General features: G+C 34.9%; 3 protein-coding genes across 7 annotated transcripts in view; 1 reads left to right on the top strand and 2 right to left on the bottom strand.

Annotated features, from left to right (window-relative positions):
- Positions 1 to 5,974: 5,974 nt before the first annotated feature.
- On the bottom strand, positions 5,975 to 7,240 carry LOC119631973 (SAC3 domain-containing protein 1). The gene is made up of 4 exons (XM_038024623.1): positions 7,140 to 7,240; positions 6,908 to 7,081; positions 6,463 to 6,846; positions 5,975 to 6,407 (listed from the first exon to the last, which is right to left on the bottom strand). The coding sequence occupies exons 1-4, from the start codon at positions 7,190 to 7,192 to the stop codon at positions 5,990 to 5,992; spliced, it is 1,029 nt and encodes a 342-aa protein (XP_037880551.1). The 5' UTR covers positions 7,193 to 7,240; the 3' UTR covers positions 5,975 to 5,989.
- A 1,475-nt stretch (positions 7,241 to 8,715) lies between these two features.
- On the top strand, positions 8,716 to 12,521 carry LOC119632123 (T-cell activation inhibitor, mitochondrial). 2 transcript variants are annotated; one of them, XM_038024892.1, is made up of 4 exons: positions 8,716 to 8,910; positions 8,985 to 9,504; positions 9,562 to 10,533; positions 11,737 to 12,515. In XM_038024892.1, the coding sequence occupies exons 2-3, from the start codon at positions 8,986 to 8,988 to the stop codon at positions 10,507 to 10,509; spliced, it is 1,467 nt and encodes a 488-aa protein (XP_037880820.1). In that variant the 5' UTR covers positions 8,716 to 8,910; position 8,985; the 3' UTR covers positions 10,510 to 10,533; positions 11,737 to 12,515. The 2 variants fall into 2 exon arrangements, with proteins under 2 accessions (XP_037880820.1, XP_037880819.1); XM_038024891.1 differs by having other exon boundaries at positions 9,562 to 12,521.
- A 542-nt stretch (positions 12,522 to 13,063) lies between these two features.
- Positions 13,064 to 24,572, bottom strand: part of LOC119631878 (spectrin beta chain, non-erythrocytic 5) — a 63,038-nt gene continuing 51,529 nt past the window's right edge. The window contains exons 9-15 of one of the 4 annotated variants that reach the window (XM_038024424.1): positions 17,852 to 24,572; positions 17,589 to 17,792; positions 17,391 to 17,529; positions 17,166 to 17,267; positions 16,506 to 16,958; positions 16,026 to 16,082; positions 13,064 to 13,580 (exon numbers count right to left, since the gene is read on the bottom strand). The exon at positions 17,852 to 24,572 is cut by the window's right edge and continues 708 nt beyond it. In XM_038024424.1, coding sequence (XP_037880352.1) covers positions 13,318 to 13,580; positions 16,026 to 16,082; positions 16,506 to 16,958; positions 17,166 to 17,267; positions 17,391 to 17,529; positions 17,589 to 17,792; positions 17,852 to 24,572 — 7,939 coding nt within the window. In that variant the 3' untranslated portion in view covers positions 13,064 to 13,317. The remainder of the gene's footprint in view (positions 13,581 to 16,025; positions 16,083 to 16,505; positions 16,959 to 17,165; positions 17,268 to 17,390; positions 17,530 to 17,588; positions 17,793 to 17,851) is intronic. The other 3 variants (XM_038024421.1, XM_038024422.1, XM_038024423.1) reach the window with 3 other exon arrangements.

Below are 24,572 nucleotides of genomic sequence, written 5' to 3'. Positions count from 1 at the left end.
ATGATCATTCTTACTACTTCTTGCAGTCATTCTTTTATTCATACTTTTTACTCATTAGTCATAAGTGCGATGATGTCGCATTCAGATTGATAGTCTGTGAAGGCTTTATATATAATAAATTGTATTTGTTTTGTTTGGATTGAAAATAGATTAAGGTCGGCACATGCTTAAAAAAACCGTTTACCAAGGCGTTACTCACGGCCACTAAAGAAGTGAAAGCAAAACCCGAGAAAGGTGAATCTGCAGACACAAAAAATCACCAGCACATTAAAATTTATGAGTTTTTCCGTGTCGGAGGTCATGTATGAGGCTCAAGCAACTGCCTCGTGGAATGCCATCATATATTTCAACTTTCACTGCAACACACGCTTGGATAAAAAGCCTGGTGTCCACAGAAGTATTTGAAGAGAGATTGAGAGGTTTAAAAGAATTCTACCAAGCTTCGTCAAATTAACGCAATCATAGGCTTTAGTGGTATCCACGGAAAGCATGACAACCACTTTACCAGCTTTCTTTAACTTCGCTATTGAAAAAGTTAGTTCATTGAAAAACATATTAGTAAATTTGATATTTTTAGATATAAGAACGAGCTGGAATAATGTTCCCACTTTTAGTATGGATATAAAGTCCCTTAAATAAGTCTTTACGTGCCTTAGGATTGCGAACAGTTTTTATACATCGCAAATCTAAGGGTACAAAGTTATTACACCAGCAACTATTAACATAACATGCATATAAAATTCTTCATATCGTCAGAAGCCCCAGCTGTAGTTTTCCTTATCGATTGTAAAACGTACATCAATTCGCGGAGGAAGAAAGGCGTATTACTGAGATTAGGAAAAGGAATTGAAGGTATTATAATCTGATTGTCATTTGGAATATAACTCGTGAGCATATCTGAGCACCTTTTATTGTCATTCTCATTCCAAATAGTGCAATCAATTAATTTTTGACTAAATTGTCGATGTCCGTTGATATAAATCCAGAAAAAAACGCGAGTAGCTATTGCTACACATATCTTAAATCATAATAGCTTTATATCCTTTTGACCTTTTCAACTACGGACCTCAATTTCTTCAATATTTTTATACACTCAATCAAATAATTTATGAATCAATTTCATTGAACTGTAGTATACAGTCAAACCTGTTTTTGTGCGGTAGGTAGGGACCGCAGAAAAAAAACCGCACAAAAAAAAATATTCAAAAACTTCATAAATAGCTATAAGACATAATTTTTCACAGCATATTAAAGAAAATTTTTTTTATGCGGTAGAGAGGGACCGCATAAAAAAAGTCTCACTTAGAAAATATGTCAAAGCTTTACGAAATAGCAAGAAAGTGCTTTCCAAACAAAATAAATAATTAAATTACACATTGAAATATTTAAAAAAATTTTAATTTCTAATTTTAAACAAGGAGAAATTTTCAAAATGTACATAATTCAATACTACACGTCGTAGTTCAAAACGCGCATATTAATCCTGTCTTAATGGTTAAAACGTCAGCAATCAACTAAAATGAAATGAACCTTACAAAATTTGGACCATCTACTCCTATTTTTGAATCCTGCCCCCATGTAAGGATTAAACTTACACTGTGTTAGGTTGCGTTTTGGGCCAGCTTCCTTATAAAAATGCACATGAAAAATATACCTTTATATAGAAACAAAATATAATTTTTGTGTTCTATAATTTGTAAAAAAATAAAAACTTGTTACACTATGTGGTGAAGGATATTTAATCGCCGGCCTGAGTCGACTGTAATGTTCTTAGTTGTTTTTGTAGAACTATGTATTAGATAAATATGAAGTATATGAGAGTAACGTCAAAGCTGAAGACTTACAAGTGCAAATGAGCCGTCAAGTCGGTTTCAGTGTCCACGTTCATTAAGATTTCCTATGGCTTGTGGCGCATCTATCTGTCTATCTATTTCTTTTGACGATTTGCAAATATTTAACTTTGTGTAAGTGTCTGTAACTTTTAAGCAAGCCGAGTGAGATTTTGGATAACCTCCACTGAAGGATTAGGTCGGGCTCATTTCGTCAAAACGTTTGCAAAACTCAAAAGGAAGCTTCATAGACCTGATGCAATAGGTATGGAAAATGGCTGTTGCAATGTGTACATACTCACTGATAGCAAAAAAAGTGATGCCAACACAGTTCAGATTGACCTAACCTCTCGGCGAAATTCAATGTGTCGATATTCATATACCGCACAAAAAAAAGCGCATAAAAAAATACCGCACAAAAACAGGTTTGACTGTAGAAGATTACTGAAACATTTGAGGCATAAGAACGACCCGTTTCCACCTAGGAAGGGTTAGCGAAGACTTTTGCTTCACAGCCATGAAAATGCAGCGTGTATAATTTATGTGTACTGTATTCTGCATAGTGTTCTTATAGGAAGAGGAATTAATGCTGAAATGAATTCAGAATCAATTGATTCTGTGGACGAAATTACCAACAGCAGCAATCCAACCGACATCCAAAGAGGAGGAATAGGAATTAGAACAAATTGTACAAACATGTTGTAATGTATGTAAAATAAAATATTTTATAAAAGCATTCACTTAAAAAAATTAAAATATCTCAACAACTTCATTTAAAAATATATAAGTATTTTAATATGCTCACTTCAAAAATCTTAAAAATAAATACAAAAACAAAAAAATTTTTTAATGTAAGCGAGCCCTGCATCTCAGTTGATTTCTCCAATGATTTAAAGACTGAAAATAAAATCGACATTGTTTTAATAAATACTTTTCTGTATATTCATTTAAACTTACTTCTTTCGATTTCTTCGCATTTCTGGCAGGTTCAGTCAAACCGTTTAGATTTGCACCCAATTTCTCCCATAAACTTTTCATTTGCTGTGGATTTATCGTATTTATTTAATTTTTTTTACTATCTCGGTTTTTTCCGACTTACGCCAAATACTAATGTAATTGCTCCTTTGATAACCTATTTACAATCTACACACACGCAAAGTAATATATTAAATATTACGTTAAAATTATGCATTAATACTTTACCGTCAATTTGTTCCATTTTGCCAATTTTTTTTTTTCTTTACAAAGCCGAATGCTTTCTTTTTTTTTCTCTCATTTTCTTGACACTACAATTTGTGATATTCATAAATTACCAACACTGTTTTAGCACAAAATTGTTATTGGAGAATTTATCTATCATTATGATATTTGATATAAAGTGACAGCAGCGACGGCAGTCAAACAAAAGCATAAATTTTATGATAGATGAACAATAATAATGTCAGAATAAGAAAGGCTGTGGGAGGAAATTGTTCGCTTTTGTATGTATATAAACATATGAAACAAAAACAAAAAAAAAACATAAAAGAAACAACAACAATTTATTTTAAACTTAGAAGTTGGTTATCTAATTTATGTTTCTTTTATACGAACTTTTTTTTTCTTCGTACATTTGACATTTTGGTTTATGCTTGATATTATTCGATAAGATATAAAAAACAAACGACAAATGCAAAGTAAAACATTTAAGCAATTTGTTTGCTAGATTTAACCACGTTGGAGAAGTCAGCCACTATGCTGGTTCCTTTAAATCCACTTTCTTTATTTCAATAATCATTAAAAAATCTAATTTGTTTTTATATTATTATTTATATAGACTTTTCCATTTTTTACTTTCCGAAGAACAAGTTTTCGTTTATGCTTACATCGATTTCCTTATTTTCATTTATCAAATAAAATGGCAACTCGGCTTCCCATTATATCTCCTACTTAGGACTTATTAGCCCGAAAAACAGAATAACACGACATTGTGTCAATCTCCTTATTTCTTACTACGCGAACAATAGATTAGACGTTTGCATATATATGGCTGGTTACCTTTTCTTATAAAATGATATAGAAGGACAGGCAAGCCTAACTTTTATTGTATCAACTAGCTGCGGCTTTAATTTTTCCCAAAGATATGGAAATATAAACGAAACTTTATTGGCTTTTCAGCCATTACGCTTCGAAAAATTTCGTGGGGTTCGTGTGAGCAGGCGACAATCACCAAAAAATTTTAATCATCTAAACAAACTTGCTCGTGATTGTCGTCAAATGTGCTCTCTGAGTTACGGGAAATCTGGCGATAGCAAAATTGCTGTCGCTGAAAGCAAATTTGCATTAATATTGAGTGTAAATCAAGTAAAGTCACCTAGAAAATTCTCTTTTAGAGTTGTGTGTGTATTATTATTATTATTATTATTATTAATTTCGCCAAAGAAATAAATTCTAAGACTAAACTCTTAAAAGCACTAGCATCTAAGGCTATCGGCTTTTATTATTAAAAACTCTACCGCACTTGAGATTCGAACCCACGACCATTGACTTGCTAGTCGAGATTACTCGCCTTCGGCTACTCAGGCGGATGTATGTGTAGAAAAACAGCTGTAAAAGAAAAATATAAGCAGACGTTGGATTTGAATTATTTTCCATTTTTAAAATTACACTTTCTACGGAACTAAATTCGTGGGTATGGAAAAAAAGCGGTAAATGTGCAGTTTTTTTTAAATATCGAGCTGACTTAAGGAATGTTAACCCTTGTGCGCATTCTCAGCATATTTTCCCTTTATGCTTGTTCATTGAAGAGGAGAACGACGAAACCTATGACGAACAGGAAACGATCACCACAAGAAGATTCGCCGCACTTGCGAAGCATTTTGATGACAATTTTGAACCATTTTACTGTAATTTTCAATGCCAAGTAACATTTCATTTAAATTTAAATGTCTTGTAAATCGATAATGATCTTTTTAACATTCAAATTCGTTTATAATTTTGTCTCTTAGCATAAATTTTACGTACTTATCATTTATTTTTGAATGTTTATAATTTTTTGCCATATATGGGTGTTTATAGAAAACAAACAAACGTCAACTTGGCATTCATCTCTTACGCCTCTTTCAATGCATTGTTCTACAAAATTTGACGGAAAGTATAGAAAAGTGGCGATAATGATACTTGATTTGCCCTTTGGTGACACTTAACTGCATTCAAAAACAAACAAGGCAAGAATAACAACGACAGTGGCCTAGGACATCTGAGTATGTATAGTAGCAGTCTCCATATGGAACGTTGGAGAACACCAACACTACGATGTTTCTCTATTAAAGTGAATTTCGAAAGATATTGACCTTAAAGAGAGATTACAGAACGCACTTGTGTTGTGTGAATGCTCAATTAGCAAAGACATAATATTTACCGATCATGAATTCGCAGCCTGCCATTTGCTCCCTACTTTTTCTTTCTCTTCATCAGCTTGCAGAGTGACAGATCAAATTGAAAGAAAAAAAACCTTTTTTTTATTATTAGGTTACATTGACATTCACCATAAGTTTCTTCTTTTATTTCTCCTCCGCTACTTCGACCGGTCCAAATTTTTCACATCAATGTAGTGTACCAAAATATCATTGTTCAGGGATTTTTATTAAGAAATCGTCGAAGTCGCAAATGTTTATCACATAACGACTTTTTCAAAACAAAGAGTTATAAAGATATCTCAATACATCAGATTTCCCCGAATTTACGAAATTACGATCTTCGGTAGACAGCAAATTGAAATTGGAAATTTATATCTCTTACTTATTTTTCTATTCTATACATTTACTTTAAATATGCTATAAATAAATAAATATTTTCTGCAAAAGTCTTAAAAATAGACTTGAAAGGACCAACCGTGCTACGAGGTCGTAAAACCCAAAAGCTCCTTCCATACGTCCACTTCCAAATCGGTTTTAATACTGCTCGATCTTTAGCTACTACCCATTAGACTCGGCATAAAATATTATTTACATAAAGGAACCTCTTGACTCACATGGCATAATGAAAATGTACACATTATAAAAGAAATTTTTTTTATTCTTTGAAAATATTTGTAAACAAATAATGGAAGAATTATAGAACTGAAAGAGCGAAACGGGACATTGTCGAATTTAGTTGGAATCATTGTACATTTTTTCAAATTACAATTTTTTTAACAATAAAATTTCGGGTAAATAAATTCTTTCTAACTTTATATCAACAAACTGTTCGTGCCTGGTTTTCAAAGCCGGCAGTTCGTGGCGGAAATAGATCTTTTGAAAATGTAAATGCTTGTTATCGCTTGCGACATTTACTTTGAAATATTCACAATCTTTAAACAATTCTTCTTTAGTGGCGTGGGCGGTAAGGGAAAGTACAAAATTTGCTGGTACCAAAAATTTGCTGTGATAGGCAGATGTAAACATTTCCAAAAGTTTCTTTCTTAGCATTTGTAATTTCAGAGAACCAATTGCACATAAAACGTGGGGAAGGTTTTGTAAACCAATGAGCACACGATACAAATTGCCTTGAAAGTAACTTAAGCATATTTTAAACGCCAAGGCAAAGACAGCATTTGACCTAAAACGATCAATCAAAGAAATCAATCGTTTTCTCTATATACTACTATACTTACTTTATTTCTCGAGGAACAAGAGCGCATCTACTTAAAGCTTCGGCAGAGCCCAAGTTGAAAATTTGATATAAGCCCTCTATATATGCTCTATTTTTTATTTCCGCTTCAGTCATTTCGTTGCACGCTATGTTATCATAAGAAACTAAAGCGCGCTTTAAGCATTCTTGCAGATGCAGCTCGCAAATTTTTTCATCAAAATTCCCAGTAGTTTCTTCGCATAGTTTATAACGGCTAAAAGCTAAAAACATGATCATGGGCTCTAGTAATTTGATGGTTTGCATATCCTCGAAATTTTGTATAACAACTTCCTGTCGTATGGCCCGTAATCGATCAAATATAAAATCATAAACATAGCAGAACGATTTGCGTTTATCTAAAACCACTCTGTTACGAAAATATCACATTTAAGAAATATTTCAATTTTAACAATTGTCACTGTACTTACTCCTTTAGCAAATACTCTGTCGTTTTATGCAAACATTTTATAGTTCTTAAATCTTTTCCTTTCGGTACTCTTAAACCAGCTGCCGATCTGGCAAAAGACTTTACTAGAATACCTGGGACACTTTTCTGACCATTTTTATACTCATAGAAATGCAAGAGTTTTTCACGTATACGCCTGTTTTGTTCATTTTCTTCATGATTGTTGCAAACTTTTAATTAAAGCAAAAACTTACAATTTAGCTTCGGATTGCGGACAGAATTCTTCACAAACGCCTTGAACAGACATTAGTTTTGTTTTTTAGAAAAAATAAGAGATAAAAATATTGCGACTATTCATATACTTTTCTGACAGTTGTATATATATATGAAGTATGAAGAGCATAGCTAAGGGTTGCCGAGAGGTAACATCCTAACGATGTTTTAATTTTCCGCTATATGTCGTTAAGCAATGACAAATTTTTATGAAATCAATTATGATTAGATAATTTGGATTTTGAACTCAAGCTTTTTAGAATTATGGCGACCTTATTCTGATTGCTATGCGGTCCTGAGAGGAAAAAATAGTTCTTTTGCATTTGAAAAAACGCAATAATCTATTGAATACATGGCGAGTATTTTAAAAAATTAAATATTAAGGGGTTGTCCTCTAACAGCTTAGCAAGAAAAACAGGTTACGACCATTCTGTCATCCGTTCGTTGATTTAGACATATCGTAAACTATATATGTTTGATCCGTTATTTAACGTGTAGTGCATGACAAAATTAGGACGAATCAATCTCTGTCAATGCCAAAGAAAATGGTTGAACAAGGCTTAACAGCACATATCATGATGTAACGACATATTTAAAAAAAAACCAAACGTATGTATGTTCTATAGATTTGGAACGTATGTAGTTGGCAATCGAACGATATGCTTGATGAAAAACAGTAGGATGCTGATTACCTATGGAGTTAACAAGGCTTCACATTCGAGTTTTAACCATTTTTACTTTATATATAAGAGTTGCGAAAAACGCTCTCTCAAAGCTGTCAAATCAAGTGTAGGCAAAATACCTTACGCTTTGCGTTAGTATTGACTGTCTATAAGAAAAACCAGCTGCAAATTGAAAATAAAATAAATTCTAAACAAAATTGTTTATGTTCTTGCAAACAGGTGAGCCAAAGAAAAATATTTTAAAAATGTGAAAGAGACGTAAATAAGTTCAATTTTTTTTTTTACGTTTAATTTCAACTATCCAAATCGCCAAAGTTTGCAATTATTTGTGAGTCATCAATCTTTCCATATATCATCATATACTATCACTAACATTGAGAAAACGCGAAGGATCAACAAATAATAAAAACTCATCGTTCTAGTGAATATATTGGTCTTATCACCAACAAGCCTAATCTATTTTACTGAACGAAACGTTCACGAAAATATACGCATCAGGCGGAATGGTTCCTTTGCTCATGTTACGTACATACATCAGCTTTATGATTTTCAGTAAAAATTAAAAAGTTAGCTTTTATTTATATAATAGCAAACAAGGATTGATTTTCAAGTCATTTTAAAACCTTATACATCCTTTATAGGTAAATTTATATATAAATGTATTATAAAAAATAAAAGTAAAACAACATATATTAAAATGGAAAGTTACATGATCTTGTTAGTAATTGCACTCTTGTAAACAAACAAACGTCAAATTCGCCGTTTATTTTCCCATTATTTTTTTCGAAATAAATTTCGAATGACTCACATGCAAATGGCTTTTAAGATACGCCGTTCATATGAGAGCTAGGTACAGAATCAGCGCCCATTACTCTCAATTCTCTGTTAGTATCACATTAGTAAACAGCTGACTGTCTTGTTTTGTTATTGTTTTGAGATAGTTTTAAACATAACGAAATTGTTCTTAATATCAAAATTGATTTACGTGATTAAAGGTTCTCGTTTTGTTATGTTATTGTTAGAAAAAATATTTGAACTTTTTTCTGGCAGAGCATTTTTGTAACGGAAAGTAAGTGGCAATAAATTGTTAAAACGAATTAAAAAATAAAGAGAGGAAGAGTTATGTAATCTGCAATTCTCTAGGATGCTATGGAATAGGTTCGTGGTTGGTCTCAGATCTCATATCTTGATACAAATGTGGCATCCTATTTATAACTACGGCTGCCTGAGGTGTATTAGTACTGAATTGGCCTCAGCCCTAAGACCGTTTTATTTTGCTGTTCACCCAGACCTGTTCGGTCAACATCCTAAACAACGTACCGTTAATGAGGATTCATTGAAACAGCTCAATGCTCACATAGAAATATTATATGAAGGAAAATATAACGCTTTACGAGAGGCAAAAACGTTAAAGTTTTACATACGCGTGGAGAATGCTGAGAATCGTGATACCTTTAAATTGATAACAATAACATTGGACAATCGTTTAAGAGATCCGAAAGTGATTGTACAAAAATTATTAGAGCTATGCAGTCTTCCTACAGATTATGTAAAAAGAATAAAAGACTCTGCTGGATTCTCAGCAACGACAACTGAATTTAAACCTGGTAGAGATTATAATTATGGTCCAGCGTTTATGGACTTTGAAGTACACTTTCGTGAGGTAAATAAAGAAAAATTCCTGTTATCTCGGCAATTGTGGAAACACATTACTTTCTAGGCTAAAGTCGAAAAAGAAACAACACTCGAGAAATGGATAGGGGAGAATGCAATGCTGGCAAAAGGACGTGCCGAAGATTTAATACCACTAATAGAAGAAGTGGAAAAGCTTAGACTAGAGCTTATTGAACGTTTCGGTTTGAAAGATGCTCGCTTTGATTGCGGCTGGAATTTCGAACATTTCCGTGGTTGCTTAAAAACACTTGAACGCCTCGAAAAAATGCATGCAAAGCACATGAAAAACTTGCGCGGCCGTATTGTGGTGTTTGCTCCATTTACTGGCATCAGTCTTGAGGGTCATGTAATGCTCTACACGGGTGACGTACTAAATAATTGGATCGAATTTATTAAAAACATTCCTATACATGATGCTTTCGTGAAACAAATACCTGTATATGAAAATACATTGTCACAAGTGTTGAGGAAAATAAAAATTGGACGCCGTAAATTTATGCCCAAGCAGCAAGCCAGAGAGTATGCTAGTCACCTTATCAAAGTTACAACCACAATAGGCGATTACTTAGGTCGTAACAAATTTCCCAAAAGTTGGCCGGCATCTTTGAGTGGTTATGAAATTGTGGTAGAATCAGAGGCAGGACCACTTATGGTCAGTCCGACGGGACAATTAATTGTACCAGCTGCTTGCCCCGGTTTCATGCTAGTCGATTTTATTACTAACAACCTAGACACAGCCGAAGAGTTAATGAAAAAGTATGCATACGAAAAGCACATAGAACGTGAACTAACGCAACAATGTATAGAACAACTGAAATTAAAAAATTTAACCAAAGAGGATCTTATAACACCAGATAAAATGATAAAAACTCTGACCGCGTTATTAAGATACAAAAGTGCACAATTCGAGGGACTTAATTTAAATATAAGTAATTATTATTCGGTATTGACCGACGGTGTTGTTTGCATACCATGGGATTTCAATACTCGATAGCAAAATAATTAGCAGAACTAAAAGGTATTTTGATTTCACTTTTACTCAAAAACAATGTGTGATTATTTTTTCCTCGATTCTTAATATAGTTGACAATTAGTTTTTCCTATTTTTTACAACGTTTCATAGTAAGCCCAATACACTCATCTCTTCTTTAATAGCACCTTTACATATATTTTAAATAGATTATTTAAAAATTTGCAATGAAATATTTTTCGAATTCCAATAAATATGTCTTTCGGTTAATATGAGATGAATGAAATGGACCAATTAGTACCTGTTTGTATGTCAGGAAGGCCGTTAAGATGTTTTTTCCTCTTTCTCAAAGAGGCACGTGCTGAATAGAATTGTGTGAGCGTAGAATTTATAAAGGTTTCAAATATAAACAATATTTATTTCTTGTGAATTTTTTCGTATTCATCTGCGCAATACAGTCAAGATTATGAAATGCTCGTAGTGCATAGAAATATGCATCACCGTTCACACGAGTGATATCTATATGCGATCAGTATGAATAGCATAAATGCGTGGGGCTTAGTTTTCATAACTTTGTTTAGCACACGGAATGTTGTTGTCATCTTTGTATGATAAAGTTTGAAAATCGTCTTAATTGTTCCCTATATGCATTCGGATTGATTTGAAAATTCTAAATAATATCAAAATTGTTCTTTTATTTTTTTCTTCTCTCTCACTCTCTCTCCCACTCTCTCTGTTTTTCTCTGTTACGTATTATATACAATGCGCCTATTATTAGTAAAATTCTTATGTAACAATTACGTAAGAAGATGATGAGACTTACAACTGTTCCGTTTTCGACATAAAAACCAGAAATATAATAAATAGCCGAAAACAGATATATCTTATATCTTCATCTTGCTGTTCATAATTAAGTGTTAATCTCAATCTTAGTTAAATACGACGAACAAATAAAAATAATTAAATATTTTAAAAATTGAAAATTTATAAAATTTTTATCTTAATTCAAATGATAAAATCTAATTAAAAAAAAGGTCAATTAGAACGTACAGTGGATTTTTATAAGTAGCAATGGATTTTACGAGTGTATATAGGGCGTTCAAATAAATACGTGCGCTTTTTCGAAAGCGCAAAAAGAATTAATCGCTGATTTTAAGAGAATGGTAAAAGATAGATATTTTTACCACTATTTTTACCATCTTTCTGAAAAATGATGAATTTTCCCGCCGAAAATACTTGTGATCTTTTCAGGTTGTTCAACATCGCAAGCATCGCTAGAAGAATGGGGCCGCTGTATAAACAAAGAATAACTCATCGATGGAAAGCAATGTTTATCGAAAGAGGTAATGTTTAATGAAGCATCGTGAAGGGAAACATATTCCAGTGCTGCCAACTTTTTCTGGTCGCCTTTTGCTATATGCCATCCATGTCAATATGCTGAAGGATGAGGACACAATAAGTTTTGGGCTATTGCGCTAGTTATTGCTAATATTCTCTGGCGATGATTTCCTTTGATTACTATTGCATCCTATAATGTGATCATCTCACCTACATCTTACATAATGTAATGTGATCAATCACCTTAGCTCTCCCGAATGGTGTCGTCATGGTTATCCGACTGCATCGTGGTTTTTTGCAATTTGAGATATTTCATTATCTACGACACAATTTAGCAGTGCTTTCGTTCGCATAGAATACGAGAAGTAACGGTTGCCGCTTTAAGCCCCCTTCTGCATAGGATTCGATTTATTGAAAGTTCATTAAAACTATGTTGTATGCATTCCAGCGGACGAAGTGTGTTGTTTAATGTGTTATGTATAAGGAGAATTCATAATCATGCCCACAGATAAAGCAACGTCATCTGTTACAAAAATTGATAAGAAAACTTATTTGAACACCTAATATGCCGCCTATTAATTATCGCTTAATCGACAAGTTCGCTCCATAGCACGAGACTTGTTCTACCCACATTGAAAGCAGTTTGAAACGAAGTCTGTCTAAATGTACGACGTAACGCAGATTTGATTTATTTACTTTTTATTATTTTTTTTAAATATGAATTTCATATATATATATATATATATATATATATATATATATATATATATATTTTAAACATAAAAATCATAATAAACATTTAACATAATTAAAAACTAAGCATTTCATTTTCTTAAAGATACCAAAGAAATTGTTGTTTGCTAGTAAAAAAAAAAACTGCTAGACACCGATGCGTCTAACTAGTGTAAGCAAGTTTATGTGCCAAAAGAACTACACGAAAAAATAATTCAAAGGATATTGAAGAAGGTATATAATTAAAAACTTTCCTCGTTCTCACTAAGATTTGCTTTATGAGAAAATGAAACTTTTTTTAAATTTAAATTGAAAGTATTGCCTAAAAACTTGTTAAAATTGTTTTTAATTTAGAGTAATATTTTTATTTTTGTTTTTATAATTTTTTTTTTTTTTTTTTTGTAACGAAATGAAGCTTTTTTTGTGTTAAGGTCATAAATGCTAAAAATGTAATAAAAATAAATATTTAAGTAATTATTCAAAAAAGAAATTTTATAAAAACAAATGTTTAACGATAAGAATAATTATAAAGAAAAAAAATATGTTTTTGTTTTATTTTTGCTTGTAAAAAACGTATATAAAAGCGTTGAGAGTACACACAATGCGCCTTCAGAAGCATAAGAAGTAAGCACAATATTATGAAGTAATTCGTTTTACGGGACGACAAAAACAAAATAATCGACACCATACACAAGAGGCAGATTTCGTAACAGATGAGAGCGACTTTTATTTTATTTTCATGTTCAGTTTTGTATATTAATTTTATTGTGGCAATGTTTGACTGGACTTTCGTTTTTCCTTTTCCTTATCTTTGTCTCTGTCTTTATCGCCTCCCTTACGGCCAAATATTCTAAATACGCCACTTCGTCGTTCTTCTTTATTTTTACTGGTTTTCACTCCAGACACGGACGATATCGATTGCGCCTCACTTTCGCTGGAACTTTCAGCAGAGACACGTGACAAATTAATAGAATCGGGCTGTAAAGAAACTGGTCTACCGGTTTCAAAACGACTTGTACCCCAACCTAAAAATTGAATGAAAAAACGCAAAAGCATATAAGAGTCATTTAACATTTTAATAAAAAAAACATCATAGGATAGATAGCCATTTAGACCGTTCTGCCCACATAACAAAAACAACTACAAACAGTATTAAAGAATATCTTAAATAATTTCTAAAATCTTGTTCTTTTTTTTTTTTTAAAAATTTGAAGTAACTTGAAAAGACTTTTGACATCCTTGAAAACATGCAGTAATAGAAAGCTTCAACAGTGAGAACGAGGGTGATGTGATCACGATTGATAACCTCAAAATTGCTCAGTGTCAGTCAACAATATCACAGTGCTCGATATAAAACTATCTTCTATACGCCTTTCAACAAGATAAGGCATATGGAAGACTTAAACTTAATGATCACGCTTAAATATCAGTTTAGGTTAGTTTAGGGTCCGACGCAATATAACACTCCAATGCCCTCTAGTGTTAGTTCTTTAGCACTTATTTGTATCTCTCCTACATGGTTTTGTTAAGGATCAAGGAAGATTTTAAGAAATGTTTCGAAGTGTTGCGAAAGGGTTGGAAGTGTCTTCAGCTTATTTGTCTTCCGATTTTTTGTATTTAAATTACATGTCTTCTTCTGTTAATTTTGTGAAATCGAAAAAAAAACTGTACGTAAAGAAAAATAAAATAAACTTTGATTTACGTTTATTATCTAATCACGAATATTGTGAATCGAAGGACCGCTAGGCGCACTAGGTATAAATTTGATTTATCATTAGTCAACGGGTATTTGTTGTGAGAAATAAAAAAAAAGTAATTGCTAACTATTTGCAATTCAAGAAGGATTACGTCTTGTCCTTAAATATTTGGACTTTATTTCCATGCACATTTCAAATAGATGTAGCGGTGAAACTGGTTAGCTGGAAATTATGTATAAATTCAAGTTCTTTCCATTTCCAAGTATATGGAAAATGGTACATGAATTGCATTTGACTTAAACATACCCTGCATAAAATGTGTTTTTATTCTGTGGCAATGGAAAGTAAGCCAAATTTGCAGCAATTGTAAAGGTATTTCAGTCGCACTTCCTACAAGAATTACTATGTACGGAACAAGGAGAAAAAAGGAGTTTGATTTCCAGACGTGAAGCTGTAATAATCTCCAAATATTTTGCATAGACAGGGATGGACTATTAGGCAGGAGAAGAGAGATTATTCGAAATCCATGCCATCTACCTAGAGATTTGGTTGAAACCTCGTCAACTCTTGCCGCCTGGTTTCCGACTGTGATTATTAAAAAAACATTGAAAGTAAAATTTTGCTTATGCTGAAGATAATCTGTCAGTCTGTCCTAAAATTAGAAAATTATTAATTGATTTGCGGTTTAGTTGTTGTTCTCCAGTTCGGGAAGTTTAATCTGTATTATAAAAAATTAAAAATCAACCCTTTTATCATCCTTATAGTGATTAGGAGGGAGATGCATTTCGATAAGTATAATATATCGGACTTGTCTAAATTTTCCAATTATTTTAATGCATGCATTCCGTTGCGTGTGAAAATGATCGGTCAGGGGCTGAGTTAAAAGAGAGCATTGTTTCTTATATTAGCGCTCATAAGGAAGATCTTGTTAAAGTCGATTTGTATTTTTAACAGCATATAGAAAATATTTTAAAATATGCGGTTATATCTTATATCGGAGGTCTTATCACAAGATTTGAGAAATTTTTTAAAAAGATTTTTTATGTTTTCTTTTCAACGTTAAAAAATTTGTTTATAAAAAATTGTAAATCACTTTATAAATGATTACAGCAAGTCTAGGAATTAACAATGCAAATTTTTTTTAATAAGTTATGTTACAAATTGGTTTATATGTGTGTTATTTTGCTCTTTTAATCTCACACTTCGAATCTCTGTCTATTGAATGTCTTGACATCATAGATGTCTTTACGCTTACAAATGTTGGAGGTTGTGCCAATAACTGCTATGAGAGAGGAGTTTTTTTTTTTTGAAATGCTTAAAAATGAGGCGAAAAGCCCAGGGGTCAGTAAGTGTTAATGTATTGTATCATGACAGTCAATTAAACACCACTTAGCGCTGAACAATCAATATCAGTTTTGATAAAAAAATATACTTTAAAAATAATTTAAATTGCGCACACACACACGCATATATATATATATATATATTTTCATCAAACCGTAATAGCTTAGAAAATGAAAGCACTAGCCTCCAACTTGACTAGATCCTCCCCCCTGCTGTTTGATGAGGCATTTACCAGTATAGCTAAAGAATCACTTGAAGAAATCGACGCATTGCAAGTGACTAGTAGTGGTCGTTATTTTTTCATATTAAGCTGACAAATAATTTTATTTTTTTAAATAAAAAATTTCATTATTAATTGCTAGACTGTCGGCATTATATTCTGTTAATACTACTAGAAATAGTTAAAAATATCGTAAATTAATTAATTACTTTGGAGACTAGTGCGTATATAGGATCGTCTCAATTTGTAATTGACCAGTGAAGGTCCTTAAATTTTTTGTTTTAGTTATTATAGTTGAGCATGCGATAGAAAAGAGAATGCATAAAGGAGTTTGTTGTTAGTAATGTAAATTAAAAAAGAATATATGAAAATTTGAAGTAACATAATTAACTTAGTAAAACACAAAGCAGCTTAACAATGACTTATGGAAACGGTTAGTAAAAAACAGAAAAATGAGAGAAAATAACCAATACCGTCGTTATTATTGTTATTGGTGAAACTCATGTAACTGGGATTATTTATGGAATTATTTTCAATGGTATTCGATGTTGTTGATGATGTTGCAGTAAAATGCCATACAGTACGACTATGCTGAGCTGTCGTTGATGTTGCTGTATTGTTTGACTTTGATGATATTGAGCTTTTCGTATGACAAGATGAATTTTTGCTAATTTTTTGGTGACTTTTACCGTTATTATTGTTATTTTTACTGCTGCCCATCAGATTATTTGTATAATTATTGCCGCTGGAATTGGAATTAATTGAATTGCTGCTGTTTAAGGAGCGTTTGGCTGTAGCTGCTGTTGGAGGCTGCATAAGAAGATTGTTAACATTGGTCGCTTCCATTTCAATAAACTTTGTTACAACATCAGAACGACCTAAGCTGCCACGCGGAGCAACTGACAGATTGTATTGCTGTTGTTGCTGTTGTTGCTGTTGTAGTCTTAAATGATTACATTGATGCTCGGATTGTTGCTGCTGGCCTGCTGCCGCCGCAGCGGCATTGAAAGCATTAATACGCTGCTGTACTTGCACTTGGTGTTGATGCATTTGCTGGCCACCGGATATACCTTTCTTTTTATTGCCACCATTGCCATGGTTACCCATGGGCGGCATGGTCGTTGGTAAGGGTGGAGGGTTTTCTATGTTCGTAGGAGAGTTTTATGGTTTCATTATGAACATGTAAAAAATGGTAAAATTTTTGTTTATGACGATATTGTGGAGGAGAGGAAGAGAAAGGGACAAAATACATACAATGATATTATTATTACAAATGGGTTTATTGAAAAGCTAATCCAAAGGACGGTTTACAAATTCACAAATTCTCTTACGAAATGAATGTCACTTACCTGATTGTCTCGATTCGGCGTGACGTTTAATACTTATGTCATCGTTCGAACCATTCGATAAGCGGCACATATTGCCGCCTATTAGGGTGTCCGAATTAAATTCTACGGTGAAAATTATACGACATAAAACAAAAATTTCAAATTAAATATGTACATGAGTTTGCGTAAAATACTAAAAACTTTACACGACAATGTCTGGCTAACTTTCTATAATGGCGCATTTACCTGTGTGGGGGTTTAGAGGGTTTCGTAGTACGACTATATTGTCTTTACTTTGGCGATGGGGTATTGGTATTGTGGCAACACGCGGTGGTATAGGTGGTTTGTGTTCGAAACCATACGAGCTTGTTGGAGATGGAGGTGTCTAAAATAATGTGTTATCATCACTTCACTGATACTTTTATCCAGTTTTCTATCTCCTACCTGTTGTTGGCTTTGTTGTTGCATTTGTTTTTGCAGAAAATTCATTTGGGGTGTAGCTGAATTATTTGATACTATGCTGTTTGTAGAGTTGGTACGTGAAGCAACACGTCTTTGTGAGTCGGGTGAAGACGTTCGCGAACTAACCGGACTTTCCGCAGTTTGACCACTGGCTACTTTTATATCAGGAAAGCTACTCGACTGTTGCTGTAAGGATATTTTTATTTTAGCTTTCGTAAATTGGTGATTTTTCTTATGCAACTTACTTTTATAGATTCATCATAGCTTAGTAATTGTAGATTCGGTGGTAGGCTAGCGTGGAAGGATATTTTTCGAACCCAGTCGTTCATAAGTTCTAGGGACGGAGCTTCAAACAAAAATTCAGAGCCATCAGGTAACTTAAGTCTAAAAACATATTTTTTCTTGGTATAATCTTCAGCTCGTTCACATTTGGCGCCCAAAATATTAACGGGGGCTGTTGCGGTCTTTTGTTGCAAAAAATCATTTTCATCCTTGAAAAAACACAATAGTTGACCACATAGCACCGTATGGAATTGCTTCCACGACCGCACAGGAGCTTTTTTACCACCCGACTGGAGGCCATGTTTTCTCTCCAATACTCCTTGAATTTCTACTGGTGGCAAATCGAAAGCTTCCCCTTTTTGATTTTTACGGAACGACTGAGCACGTCTGCGTGTCGTGAATGAAGGCGTCCGTTTAGGGGGCTTCGGTTGAACTTTCATGCTTTCGGCTCTTTTGACATTGTTGTCAGAGCTACGCCGCAAACGATCGCCGAATATATTGCTTGAGCTGCTTTTCTGTAATCCGTATTGATCATCCTCAAATGGCATTCTAATCGGTATTCCACCGCCAATAGTAGCTTGCGGAGTATTGTTGCCGCTTCCTGAGGTAACCATAACTTTTGGAGCTGAAAAAATGGCCGATTTATCTTCTTTGGCTGCATGATTTCGATGCTCCATTTGTTTCTCTATTCGGCGACGTTCATCATTGAGCCTTTGCAGTTCCTTTTGCTTGAGCATTTCTAGACGTTCTCTATCTTGACGTTCTTTTTCCTTAAGTTTGGCTAATTTCTCACTTTCCACTTGTTTGCGGAAACGCTGTTCTAATAGTGTTATCCGTTTGATAGCTTGAAATTTGTCTTCTTGAGCTTCCAAGGTTTTCTCAAAGTCTGAATGGCGTCGTAACATATCTTCTACTTGAGGTATAGATTCACCCAGTTTAGTATCCTTAAGCATGGGCTCCCGACTCGCTATCCATGTCTCCAGTATATCAGCGTCTTTCAAAAATACTTGCGTATCCAAATTAAGCTCGTAAATTTCTTTGCGTTGTTGTAAAGTCTGTTGCAATAACTCATATCGTTGTTGTAAAACTTGTATCTTATCATCAATTTCGTGCGCTAAAAAGTGCTTATCTTTAATCAACTTTTCTCCGTTGGCCATGAATTTAACAAACGTTTCATCGCGAGCATGGATTTCAGCGTGATGTTCTTTTATACTGGCCAATAACGATTCGGCACCCGCCACAGAATTAGCTAAATCGGGAGCAGTAATCTTGGCAAGCATTTCATTAATCCAGGCAATTAGGTCTCGATATTCATCGAAATATGACTGCAATTTTTCGGCTTGTAGCAGTTTTTCTTTGCGTCCTTGAGACTTTTCAGTTAAATCCGACCAAGCCTCAATAGTTTCATCCCGTTTTACTTCTATGTGTTCTCTAGCGTCGGGATAGATATCCGCTAACTTATTAGCTTCGTTCAAAACTGAATTAACTTGTTCACGTATGGCTTCAAGTTCAGTTTCAAAAACTAAATGTTTGCGAGATAACGCCTGAATACTTTCCAAATCTTGGCCGTAATCCTCGGACATCACATTGCCTTCTTTTTCATTGATTAGAGAAATGGTTTCATCAGCTACACGATCGTAAACATGCACTTGTTTAGCACCAGCCAAAGCGTCTTGCCGTGCGCTGACTAGATCTTTAAGCTCTTCCCATAACTGTTTAGTTTCATCACGTTTTGTTTTTATTGAACCACGATAAGAGCTATTTTCATTAACCAAGTTGTCACCACGTTGCAAATGAGCTTGAACTCGAGCCTCATTAGCCGTCATATTAGAAACAAATGTCTCAAACTCCAGAATTAACTGTTCAACATGTTCGACATCTTCACCATAATCCTCGGAGGCAGTAACGATCATTTGATCATTAATCCATTCGTGTAGGTCCTCAGTTTCGCGTAAATATTCAAAAAGTTTCTTACTTTCGCCTAAGCCCACTTCGCGTTGAGAAGACAAATGTTCTAATTCGTCGTATTGCTGATTAATAGACGCTTGTTTTACACTGATATTAGCACTATCAAAGTGATTTCGTTCTACTAAATTGGTTGCTAATTTATTAACTTTTTCGATGGAAGTCGTAAAAGCAATCAATTCCCTTTGTAATACCTCCAGTTTCTTTTGAAGTGTTTGCACTGATGTTTCATCTCGGCCGTAATCGCTAGTAGCTACCATGGGGCGCTTCTCGCAAATCCAAGATTCGGCTTCATTAGCCTCAACGTAGAACATATGACTTTCAACTGCATCAAGCAGTCTTAATCGGCGAATTCCGCACATATCACGTAAACGTACCAGTTTATTTCTCACACGATCACATTTATATTGAATTTGTTCACTAGCAAAGTGACTGTCGCGTATCATTTGATCTCCTCGTTGCAATAAAGCTTGGATTAGAGGTTCCTGTGATAGCAATTCCGCCTCGAGAGCCTGATGTTTCTTTTGCAAAGTCTGAACGGCTGTCAGCGAATTACCTAAATCTTCAGAAGAGGCGATAGCTTCCTTTTCGGACAGCCATTGTAGTTCGTCTTCAGCATCACGCAAAAATTGTTGTAAGCTTAGCGAATCCTCAAGATTTTCGCGCCTAATACCAAGAGGTTCATGCAAAGTACGGTAACGTTTGATAGTGGCCATTGCTCTTTCATGAATTTCACCCTTAAGAAAATGATTAGCTTGAAAAAATTTCTCATCTTGTTGTTTGATTTGTTCAGCCAATTCGGCGTGATGCGCTACATCTGTTTCTAAACGTTCATGTTTTTTAATTAGGTTTGTAACAGCAGGTAAATCTTTCCCGTAGTCTTCATTGGACAAATGCGATTCTACTTCATCCATCCAATTATTAAATTCATCAATACTGCGGTTAAAATTTAAAGCCTCATAGGCTTGGTTCAATTTATCTTTTTTCTCGTTGGAAGCAGCTTTCAGTTTAAGCCAATCTGCTTCTAGCATTTCCAACTGTTGAGCGATTTCTTCTTTGGCAAAATGCTCGCTTTTGATAAGACGTTCTCCTTCTTTAATGACTTCCTGGACATGGGAAGCATTAGATAGAAGTTCGCTATCAAAAGCATTATGCTTTTGTAGTTTACTTTGCAAATTATTTGGTTCGCGATAGTTTTCATCCAGAGCCAGTTGCATTTTCTGCACCAACCAACGATCGATTTCGTAAAGACTTCTAAGAAATTCCTGCAACTGTAGAGACTGCTGTAGCCGTTGTTTCCGCTCGCGAGCCAGTGCGTTCAGCTTTTCTTTCCGCACGACTACGTAGACTAGTTTGTCTTTTATAACATTTGCGTCTTGAGGGCTCCCTTCGAGAATAGAAGAGGCAAATTTCTGCAAATCGTGGACGTTATCAGAATCTAATAATTTTTCAAAAGCTTCGTGTTTTTTAAGTAAACGTTCCACCGCAGTAAAGGAATCACCTAAGTCGTCATTATTGAGAAAAGCTTCCTTATTGGCCAACCAAATCTCGACTTGCTCTGCTTGGGCTTTAAATAGTTGTAATTGGTGTGCTTCAGTTAAATTCTTTGCTATTTGATTCCAGGCATCATGTAGATTTTGATGTAAGCTTTCAACTATTGTTAGATGCTGCTTAACGATCGGAGATTCTTCTTTGTCAGCTAAATTTTCGCCTTGTTTTTTCAAATCTATAAACGCTTTATTACGTCCATCGATTTCTACCTTACGTTCTTGGTGCAACTCCAATTGCGTCTCGCAGTCGCCGATTGTCGTAGGTGTGGGCGAAGTATTCATTTTTTTGATCATGTCATTGACCCAAAGCTCTAGTTCTCGTACATCAGACACAAATTTGTGAACCAAATAAGCTTCGTTAAGTAAGCTGCGACGTTTTATCGACAAATCTTCCAGTTGCTTCCAAGAATTACTCAATTCATCGAGTTTTTGTGCAATATCACTGGCGCGATCGCGATATTTGTGCTGTAAGGTCTGAGCATTTTGTTCATGTACACCAATCTTTTGTTTGACAGCAGACATATCACGTTCTAAAGCGTCTTCGCGCCGAATTAAGGTTTCAACAGCAGCTAAATCTCGGCCAGTATCCTCGGAGCTCATCGCTAATGCTTTTTCAGCTATTCGTTCGGCAGTGTCTTGTACGTCACGATTGAATACATGTATTTCATTGGCACCGCATAGCAAGGCACGGTATATGTTCAAAGCACCTTGTAGATGTCGCCATTTGCTGTTGAAATCAAGACGACGCTTATCAACGTTAGCCGATTCGGCCGGCACTTGCCCTTGATTAATTAACTTGTCAGCCAAAACATTAATATGTTTTACTCGTTGATCATCTACACGCATATCAGAATCTACATCATCTAATTTGCGCATCAAAGCGTTACAGTGTTCTAAGTCACGACCAGTATCACTGGCTTGTATCATCATTTCCTTATCTCTTATCCACGCTTCGATTTTATCTAATTGATTGTTAAATTCCAATATATCTTGAGCCTCCTCTAAACCTCTACCGCGATTGTCAAGCTCATCCAGCAGGCTCTTCCAAGCAGACACAACACGTTCGATGCCTTGTTTTATCTCAGAGGAGCATTCGTGTTGTTTGCTTAACAAAATTAAGCCTTTCTCTTGAACTTCTTTTATGCGCACCTGGTTAGCGGACACTTCAGCTTGGAAGGCTTGATGCTTCTGCAATTTTTTGATTTTTTCATCGAGATTGGAAACCTCAGCATAATTTCCAGCATCCGCTTCCAATTTTTTTTTCTTCTCGCTTATCCACGACTCAGCTTCAGCGCAATCTCGCACGAACTGAGCGTACAAAAGAGCATCTTCCAACTTATAGCGCCGTACGGCACACAAATCTTTTACTTTTTGCCTTCGTGAGAGTACACCTTGTAGAATAGTCTGAATATTCGCACTATCATAGTGCCGTTGTTCGATTAGCTTACGTCCATGTTCTTCTAATAGAGCAACCTTTTCTTCTTGAGTTTGAATCAAACGCTCGAATTCATCGTGTTTTCGTATTTGATTTTGAACGTCTTCGACAGTTTGACCGAAATCGAACGATGAAAGTGCTGCTTGCTGAGAGCTAGAGAGGTTGTCAATTTGCTTGGCATCACGCAAGAAACAGAACAAATCGATTTTTTGCTCCAACATAATTTTTTTTTTATTCCAAGCAGTATGGAGTTTTTGTCGTTCATCTAACATGGATGAGCATTTCTCTTCTACCTCTGAAGCGGCATAATGACCAGTCTGCACCATGGAATCACTAAGTTCGTTTAGCAGACGGAACTTATCTTCACGAGCTTCTATTTCTCCATAAATCGCATCGTGTTGTATTTTAAGTGCTGTGGCTCCCGCTGCATCACTGACATGTTCTTCAGCCTGTAAGGCAGCGCGCAAGTTTGAAGACCAAGACATTATGTCACGTACATCAGTAAGGAAAGTTTGCAGATCGTAACTGGCAGCCAAACGATCACCACGTGCCCCAGAACTTTCTTTCAAATCGTTCCATGCTGCTACTACTTTATCTCGCTGTTGTGAAATGGCCGCGGCATTGGATGGGTATTTGGCTTGTAAACGCACTGAATCCTCCACTAAAATTTGAAGTTGCACTTCCAAAGCAACCAAATCGTTTTCAAAACCTTCATGTTTTCTTAATAAAGCTAAGGCTGAGTTTAAGTCTTTGCCTAATTCAGTGGATAAAGCAGCGTTTTTGTCTTGTATGCGGAACAGCGCCTCCGCAATATCACGATGAAATCGGTGAATTTCACCAGCTGCGTGCAATTTTTGTTCTCTTAAGTTAAGTACTTTTAAAAGATTTTCCCAGGATGCTCTTAATTGTTCTTGGCGTTTCTCCACATCTGTAGCGTAGGGACTTTCCGTATCGATAAGCTTTTTGGCCAGCACTTCGCATTGGTCTACACGATCAGCCCCAACTTCAATACGATGTTTTAAATCATCGAATTTGTTTTGTAATAATTGTAAATGTTCATAGTCTTGTCCATAGTCCTCTGAAGAAGCCACTTGCTCCTGTTCTTTAATCCACTGCTCAACTTCGTCGGATTCTAAAAAGTATTCGTGCATATATAAGCTTTCCATGAGCCTTAGTTGGCGTTGTGAAGCCAATTTTTGAAGCGACTTAAGCATTTTCTCTATTAATTGTTGTTTGGCTGCCAGAATTTTACTATCCGGATGTCCAGAAGATACCATTGCCGCACAGGTGTGACCCATTTCAGTCACTATACCGGAATACGTATCTAGTTCAAGTTCGATAGTTTTATGTTTAGTTAGGAGCTTCGCGGCCGAATCTCTGTCACGTCCATATTCAGTAGAACGTAGAGCATTTTGTCGCTCTCCCAACCACGACTCAATTTCACCGGCGTCGGATAGATATTGTTGAGCTTTTAATGACATTTCCAATTTCTTACCTCGTTCCATGGTATTGTATTCCAAATCATTCCACGCATTCTCTAATTTGGTACATAAGTCTTTAACATTTTTATGTTCCGGGTGTTTTTGCGCTATTAAAGCTTGCCCAGATTGCAAAGCTTTGTAAATCATTGGTTGATGACCTTTAATTTCGGCTTCTAATTTCTTATGTTTTTTGCACATAGTTTGAGCTTGATGCAGGTTTTGGCCTATTTCCTTCGACGTGGCTGCGGGCAAG

Source organism: Glossina fuscipes, unplaced genomic scaffold (assembly GCF_014805625.2).
Source record: "Glossina fuscipes isolate IAEA_lab_2018 unplaced genomic scaffold, Yale_Gfus_2 1, whole genome shotgun sequence".
Lineage (NCBI taxonomy): Eukaryota > Metazoa > Arthropoda > Insecta > Diptera > Glossinidae > Glossina > Glossina fuscipes.
The sequence above is the reverse complement of the archived record's forward strand: the minus strand, read 5'-3'. Positions and strand labels throughout refer to the sequence as shown.

Bases quoted from the DNA above. Each gene is read 5' to 3' on its own strand.
- LOC119631973 (XM_038024623.1), bottom strand. From the start codon at position 7,192: ATGTCTGTTCAAGGCGTTTGTGAAGAATTCTGTCCGCAATCCGAAGCT. The intron at 7,082-7,139 runs GTAAGTTTTTGC...TGAACAAAACAG, and splicing joins CCGCAATCCGAAGCTAAATT to GCGTATACGTGAAAAACTCT. The intron at 6,408-6,462 runs GTAAGTATAGTA...TGATCGTTTTAG, and splicing joins CTTGTTCCTCGAGAAATAAA to GTCAAATGCTGTCTTTGCCT.
- LOC119632123 (XM_038024891.1), top strand. From the start codon at position 8,986: ATGCTATGGAATAGGTTCGTGGTTGGTCTCAGATCTCATATCTTGATA. The intron at 9,505-9,561 runs GTAAATAAAGAA...ATTACTTTCTAG, and splicing joins TTGAAGTACACTTTCGTGAG to GCTAAAGTCGAAAAAGAAAC.